The sequence below is a fragment of the Etheostoma cragini genome, chromosome 12 (assembly GCF_013103735.1).
Source record: "Etheostoma cragini isolate CJK2018 chromosome 12, CSU_Ecrag_1.0, whole genome shotgun sequence".
In the NCBI taxonomy this organism is placed as follows: Eukaryota; Metazoa; Chordata; class Actinopteri; order Perciformes; family Percidae; genus Etheostoma; species Etheostoma cragini.
This window is the reverse complement of record NC_048418.1, coordinates 25,197,790-25,205,925: the sequence shown is the minus strand read 5'-3', so window position 1 is coordinate 25,205,925 and position 8,136 is coordinate 25,197,790. Positions and strand designations below refer to the sequence as shown.

General features: G+C 44.0%; 1 protein-coding gene across 12 annotated transcripts in view; it reads left to right on the top strand.

The window, feature by feature from the left end:
• Nucleotides 1-8,136, top strand: part of pard3ab (par-3 family cell polarity regulator alpha, b) — a 229,154-nt gene that overhangs the window by 106,340 nt on the left and 114,678 nt on the right. For 7 of the 12 annotated variants that reach the window (XR_004658687.1, XM_034887133.1, XM_034887134.1 and 4 more), the window contains exons 6-9: nt 901-992; nt 1,774-1,785; nt 3,324-3,407; nt 5,960-6,085. Coding sequence is in view for 11 of the 12 variants with exons in the window: in XM_034887133.1 (XP_034743024.1) it covers nt 901-992; nt 1,774-1,785; nt 3,324-3,407; nt 5,960-6,085 (314 nt within the window). In the remaining variant the exon portion in view is untranslated. The remainder of the gene's footprint in view (nt 1-900; nt 993-1,773; nt 1,786-3,323; nt 3,408-5,959; nt 6,086-8,136) is intronic. The other 5 variants (XM_034887130.1, XM_034887128.1, XM_034887125.1 and 2 more) reach the window with 3 other exon arrangements.

Genomic DNA, 8,136 nt, shown 5'->3' with positions numbered 1-8,136 from the left:
ACCACTAAGGTCTATATAAAAGAGACTTCAGATACAGTATTAGGGGACCACTAAGGTCTTTATAAAGAGACTTCAGATCCAGTATTAGGGGACCGTTGGCACCTATGGAAGTATGTTTGTCGTCAGCGTTAAAACGTCGCTGACAATTGATAGAAGGAAACCGTTTGAACCGTACATGCCTACAAATGACACAACTACCCTCTTCACACATTTGCATCTCTGCCTGTCTAAGAAAGCTGCCAGTGAGACTTGTTGTCATTCTGTTTCCATGGTGACAGTCTGCACTTTAAGCTGCCGAGGACGACTTCTAAACTGAAAGACTGCAGTCAGACGTCCTTGCTCACTGCTTCTCACACATGTTCACACTCACACGCTGCCCTGTAGCTGTACGTCCTCCAGACACCCAAAGTGTCATGGCAACCGTACGGCAGCCACGGTAACGGCAGGCTCATTTTCATACTGATGAGGCGGCCGGTTGCCGGGGCCGCTCGCGCTGCTGCTGCTGTTCTCTCTCTCCTCTCCGGTGTCGCCCTGAAATTTTAATGACCGTCTTTCTATGCTTCTCATTTTCCTCCTCTTTGCTCTGTGTCTCATGTCTGAGTCCACGTGTGCGTCTGTGTGGACGTACCAGAAGTCTCAGCTTCAGTATTCAGAGCAAGCGTCCACAGTGGATACAAGAGAACAAAGGCATGTGTCAATTTTGAATAAAGAATCATTTCTAAAGGGCGTTTGTTTTTTTAAGACGATTTTTTGGCAGTTTTAGGTCTTTATTTGAGAGGACAGCTGTCTCGGCCTGCTTGTTAGCTGCTGAAAGGTACTCGGCGTGGGCCAGTCTGAGGTTCTGACCGTATGATAACCTTCGCCGTCTCACTCTTCTTCTGCCTGTCTGCTTTGTTCCAGGAGGACGAGACCAGAGAAGAAGAAAACGGCAGGATCGAGCCGGTTGGCCGAGCCGACTCGTGCATGGACCACAACCCTGTCAGGTCACTAGAGTAAGTCCTTCGGTCCTGGGTCAGCTCCCCCCCTTCCTGCCTTTCTACCCCCCCATGCCGCTGGTTCCCAGTATCCTGCTGATCACATCGCTGAACATCCAACCACATTTACTATCCACCATTTGGGAAAAGTAACACCAAACTAGGGCTGGGTGATAATATCTGTGTGTGTGTGTGTGTGTGTGTGTGTGTGTACCACCTAAGACTAATTTCTGTGTTAATACAACTCGGGTCCTCTTTCGTAGCTTTGGCCATCGTTGCATCCAGCTGACTCATGCCAGACCTCAATCAATAAGATAAAACTTATCACACGTCTACTCCAATCAATCAACAGATAACATTAAAAACACAAAAAACATCTGGATGGTCACCCAACAAACATCTGACACACCTTTCAGTCTCTCACACACACACACAGAGCACAATTATAACCAGTAGGAAGGATGATGGCCAAATCTATCTATGAAAAAACAATAATGCTCAGCTTGTCTGAAATTAGATGTTGTCTCCCAAGGTACCCTGGGTAAATCCCCTCTCTCCTCCCTTTCTCTACATAACGCATACTTTAAAGGTAGACCAGCAGCTTCTGTACTGTAATCCAGGTTTGTTTTTTTAGAAAATCTCATTTCAACCCTGCTTCCTGATTTACATAATTCTCTTTTGTGGGAGCGAAGTGATCCTCGTCTCGCCATCGGAGCTCTCCCACGCACTAACCCATTCAGCTCCTCTTATTAACAACTGTGTTTTGTTTTGTTATGTTTGCTCCGTTGCATGCTTCCAGTTTAATATGCAGGTATGGTATTGTTATTATTCTTATGATTTCCCAGAGACTTCTCCCGCCTCTTAGTTGTCGACAAGGGGCCCATTTCCCCCGAGCTAATCATAGTCATTGTGTCAAAGCTGTAGGCAGATTAGATCTGGCATCTTGTAAAATGGCCTGTGTTATGTCGTACAGCCAAACAGACTGACAGGTGAAGAATGCTGCCTCGGAAAATGCAAATAGCTGGGACTGTGTTTTGTGCTTTTAAAGGGTCAAAGGATGTCATCAGCAATATCCATCCACGCATAAATGCAATAAATGATATACAGCCTAGGGCTTCATCGGAAACCCATCCGCCTGTATAAAGTAGGGTAAAATTAGAATTCCTTTTTCCTCCCTTTCAGTCTTAAGTCAGTTTGTTTTTCCAACTAAGCACCGCAGCTTGCACATTTAACCCTTATGTTGTCTTCCTGTCGACCATTAGCTTGTTGTTAAAAAATGTCCCTCCAGAACATTGAACAAAACACCCCAAATTGAATAAAAGTAATTAATGTTACCTAGGAAGAACGAGTGTATATAGACAGTTAATATTAATGGACAAAGCTTCCGGTTTGGCGAAGTGCTGCAAATGTGGAAGTGCCTTAAACCTGCATTCTATGATTTAAAATCTGGGATGAAGCTGGGGCTGTTTTAGGGCGACGACTCCAAGCAGATCCCCACAAACCAATGGGTCACACATTAACATACAGTCTAGGGTTCGTACATCCATGCTGATTGTAGGGAATTTGGTTGAAAGAAACCCAAATCTGAATCAAATTGACATTTTTTGAATCGTACACCCCTAATTATTATTACACTACCTCTAATAATTATTATTTCCAATTTGAATAAATGTATCCTTTTTGCATGTATTTGTGTGACTGCATTTCGCTTTACTTCATTGTAGTGATAAAGGTCTCACATTTCATTCAGGTCTTAAAAAGGTTTTTAAAAAGGTCTTACTGTAAGTTTGACTTGTTGAAACCTTCAGAAACCCTGTCACACACCAAGTGTGTCTATTTCAACGCTTGTGGTGTGTGGCACATTTCAGCTGCTTACATCTACTCATCTAAGACCGTATTTTACTTTGTAGGTACGTGTCTTGAACACTTGTGTCAGACAGCTACATCAGAGGATGGTATTTGTCCCCCCCCCCCTCCACAGATAAATATGCAGTATCTTCCAAATCAATTAAGCTGCATCCCTAAACCATTTCAGTCCCCAGGTTCACCTTGGTGATTGACTCTGGTCTTAACGGTGTGTGAGGATTCTCTGAGTGTTTCTTGTTATCCCTGACTTGTGTTTGATTTCTTTTTTGTGCTAGTCTTCTCCAACACCTTCTTGCTTCCACTTTATTTTATTGACACGCCTCTGTTGTCATTGTCTCATTTCTTTCACCATCATCTCATTTCTTGTTTTTGTTTTTTTCCCCACATGGTGTCTCTCCTCTCCTCTCCTCTCCTCTCCTCTCCTCTTCTCTCCAACGCCCATCCACCCCGGTCCCTCTCCATCCATCCGTCACCGTCTCCCAGAGACATAGTCAAACTGGTGGAGGTGTCAAACGACGGTGGGCCCCTGGGAATCCACGTGGTGCCTTTCAGTGGCAGGGACCGCAGGTAAAGATATCCAGAGCAGAGCCACGGTGCTGTTCAACCAGGCTAGAGGAGAGTAAAGGAGAGGAGCAGCCAGAAACAGTGGCCACGGGCCCTTGAACACATCGTAGTGGTCAAACACATGTCTCAATGAACAACTTAAACCCCTGATAAGACATCTTTAAATCTTTGTCTTTAAGTTTATAGAAAACAGGGTTGTTGCACTAGTCTAGTTAACAAAACAAAACATAATGTGTGGATGGGCTTTATTAAATATCATCCCTGTTTTCTCTATTTAGTCTCCACATGTACAGTTCTGTATGTTAACTCGCTGTTTACTAGAAAGGTTAGTTTTGCCACAATTAGATTTTTTTTTTTTTACACATTTAGAAGAAAATTAGCTCATGATTCATCAGCCTCAATTTCAGACTAATTGTTGAATATTTTAGAAATGAATTTGCTTTTGTTGCATTTGGTTTCTTGTTAACATATTAATACATTTTTGCTTTTTGGGGTCTGCAAAAACACTGAACAGAAGTGTGTGGCATCACCCACACAAAGACACACACATACTGGACATTCCTTCATGATGCCTGTGTGTAATCACTTCATCACTCACACAAAACCAATGCTACACACACACACACACACACACGAAGGTTTGCATAGTCGGCATCATGAAGCCATTTGCCAGTTTACTGTGATCAATCATGCTTGTTTAGGGTTTGCAGGTGACCGTCATATTTCTCTCTGGCCTCTGTCACATCAGCTTTACAGGGTACAAAGGATACGTTGAGCAGTGCATACACACACACATACACCCCTAAGACGCAATCAAAAGCACACACACACAGCTGGAACCAAGCTGTGAAGGAATTAAAGGAATTTACCATCTGGTTTATATATAATATAAATAACCAGAGGCAGTTTTTGGAGGTTGTGATCCAAGTCGTGCAGCTTTACAAAGTTACAGCAGGAATCCAGATAAAAACAGCATAGTTGATTGTATAACATTTACACGGAGTTCCTTCTCTTCATTAAAAGTGTATAAGACTAGTTAGCGATGCGTCTGATGCCTGATATGTTGTTATGGCGGTGGGCAGTTTTTCCTGCCTGCAGCACACAGCCTGTCTTCATGTACGACTCTGCCCCGAGACTCACAAAAACCCCTCAGTGACAACAAACTCACTGTCGCGCTTTAATGAAAATCAAGATCGTATCACTTTTCCCTCTGCCCGACTTAATCAACCTAAAAGCACATTTATAATGCACTTTTCTTTTATTGAGGAAATGTCAGGGTAGGCGTTATCCCAAGATTAAGTTGCCCAGCTTTCATCAGAGAAATAGCCCCTCCACAGCAAATTGCATTGTGTTCTCACTCAAATTCAATCAGTGGAATTGTTTCTGAACTTTTTTCAACTCCTGAACTTTTCTGCCACCTCTGCGATCACATTTCCATTCATATTGAATTATATAAGCCTTAGGCGAGGGCGAGTATTGAACCCTAAAATCAACCCAATTTACCTAGGCAACACTCGCTCGTATTACCTCCGAAAAGCCGCGAAACACACAGACACAGACTATATACTAAGGAAGACCCGATTATGCCTGCCCCGTCTTTCCTACCCGCAGTAGATTTTCTTCCTCAGACTCAGATCCATAATCCTCCGAGCGGCGTTTCAGGTGAAGTTAGCCTCTCGCTGCAGCATAAGCCAGTTTGCCACACCGGATTACATGGCGACAACGGTTGCAGCTCCGCACGGTTGAAGGGCTGCAGGGCGATAGACCGGCCTCGCTCCAATTCGCCTATCCCTATCACTGTTTAATACTGCTGCTTTCTGATGCTCTCTGAGAGCACTTTATTTATTTTTCTGCTTAGAAAGAGGGACGCAGGAGCCCTCGGGGATGGAAAAGTAACACCTGCAAAGCATCGACTCGGGCGGAGCTACAGTGGAGTTTATTGCGTTGATTGTCTTTGAATAGATGCCTCCCCCACACAGCCTCTAGAGCATGCTGGTGTGACGCCACTGCTTTCTCTCCCAAGCCTCGGTGGGACACTGGTTAGGCAAATGACAGGAGCACACATCACACTCTTTTCAAGGATCTTTTTAGAAATTAAGCGCAGCTCTATTTTTTTTACCTTGAAAAAGGCTTTTCATTAACAGTGACTCTTGATCAGCCTTCTGACCATAACAACAGGTTTTATTCAATGACTTATATTTCTGGTAGTGATACTATGGAAGCCACAGAACAACAAAGCATTTCATGTGAAAAAGCACATAGTGGAATACACAAAGATTTATAGGCCTGTAAGAGTTTGAAATCAATTTCACAGGTGAGCCACTTTGCACAGACAGGTATATGTTAATGTTTTTTGGAATACATTTTTAACTCCGTACACCATATCGGAGTGTCTTTTTGACAGGGTTTTGGAAGTGAAATTATGTCCAAAGAAGGTACCGGTGTTTGCAGTATCAGTCCAGTATAGTGCAGTCTGTCTACTACAGTAAAGCAGTCACATTGAATCCTCTGACATGCCTTGCATTGTGTTGACTTGGACTTTTGAACCTTTTCAGGACTCTTGGCTTGTTGGTCAAGCGTCTGGAGAAGGGAGGCAAGGCCGAGCAACAGGGCCTCTTCCAGGAGAACGACTGTATCGTCTGTATCAATAACGGAGACCTGCGAAACATCCGCTTTGAACAGTAAGAGAGCTGCTCTGCTCTGGTGCTCCCTGGACTTCCTGTGTGATATGCTTTTTTTGGACCTTGGCTTCCTCCCTGGACCTATACCTCCAGTTCTAAACCCTTCCTTTGGTTGTTCTCCTCTCTTCCTCTGGCCTTCGTGACCCTCCTCTCTGCACTGCTGCCAGTGCTAAGCTAACCTTTTACCTATTTAACTCCTGTAGGTCGACTCCCACCCTCAACCGCAGCAGCAGTAGCAGTCACTGCAGTCCTCGCAGCCTTTAGTCCCCTGTCAGGGTTTCCCCCAGTGTAGTGTTGCCCCCCACCAGGCCTAAACCACTGGGAATTATTTATTATATGGATGTATGTATCTATTTTGAAGACAATTTAAACTCCAGTTACAGAGCAGCTTGGTCCAGTCACACTTTCCCATTCAAATGAATAAGAAGGTGTGTCCTAACTTCTGACTGTTAGTGTATTTGTTTATCTCCAGTTAGCTTTTTAGCACCGACTTAATGCATGGCCCTATGGAACCTGTCTTATAGTTTTTTTAAATTCTCAATTTAGAGATATCACAGGCTCTACAGTAATGCTGCCAGTCCTTGATCGGCCCCAGCCGGGCCCTTATCCAAAAAAAAAAGACACTTGTCACCGGGGAAACTCTGCCAGTGTTTCGCTAACTGCTCCTTTCTCTCCATGGGAAGGAATGGGAAATGCACTCCTAACATCCCCAGCCTCTGCTTTCCAGCTCTGTTCACACGCTGTCATTACGGGCCTAGCCCCACCCACCTGCTGCATGCTGCATGCTTCTGATGTTACCTGCTGAATCCAATTTCAGAAATCCAGTGATGCAAAGTATATATGTGTGTTTTGATTGGACACTGTACATGTATAAATGTAAGTTATCAACGTCAGTACACAATTCAAATGTAATACATAAACAATCATGCACAGAACTGTCCACACATGAGCATGCAGGTGTGTCATGGTGAGGCATTTCTGTCTCGTGGGACTCACATGCACCAATCTCAACAGTCAGTCACCCAAATTATTAAGAAAGAAAGAAAAACAGTGTTTCTACTTACCTTTTTATCTTGCGATAGCTAGCCATACAGAAAGTTTTGTCTGATGAGGTTTTGAAGTGTCTATCTCTAAGATTCTCAGCGCCATGTTAATCACCCCAATACAAGGGAGCTTCACCTCATCAGCAATATCGCTTTCAAGAACCAAACTGTAAAGAGTTTCTAACAAAGGGACTATTTCTTTGGTTGAAATAGATTCAATATTCACCTGCATTGGAGTGGAGGCAGAAATCAACAGACAGTCAAAGCAAAAGTTACTGTGAATAAGTAAGAAATGATGTCTGAATAAGTGAGAAACGATATACTTTGGGTAAACATCCCGGTCCGGTTATGGTGTCCCAGCCAACCCTGCTGTTGAGCAAAAGTTAAGTAACAGGTGGGGCTTATACGGCTTTATGGATGGTGTTGTTACAAGAGCAGCAGCAGTTGCTCTCAGTGTTTAACAGTATTTTTTATAAGGGAGAGGATTACATCTCGTCTGCTTCTGAAAATATAAAGATGCCAAAACTACACACACATTAAAGGTTATTGGTAGCTGGGAAAAAATGGGCCTGGAATTTCACAACTAAAATCTCTGGGGGGGGGCAATATAAATTCTGGGCCCCCGGCATTTTCCAGAATGTCTGTGCAGCTGTCGGGCTGCGAGGGACGCGCCATACCAAAGTCTGCTTTATTGAAACAGGTGGGGCTAACAAGGCTCCGCTGGTTCAGGGTGCTGACAGCCAACATACATTTCCCTTCACACCTACTGTAGCACACACCGAGGGGGGGGGTAGAAGAGGATTTTCTGCAAACTATCCCACAGATAGAGGTCTCCTTCGTCTAGAGCCAAATGAGGGGATTGTGGGATGGAGATGTCGGGGAGGGTTCAGCCTCTTCAGAGCCCCTCACGCTGGCAATAAGTATTAATTATCATGCCAGAATGTTCAGGTGGACGAAGATGGATTTGTGTGTGTGTGTGTGTGTGTGTGTGTGTGTGTGTGTGTGTGT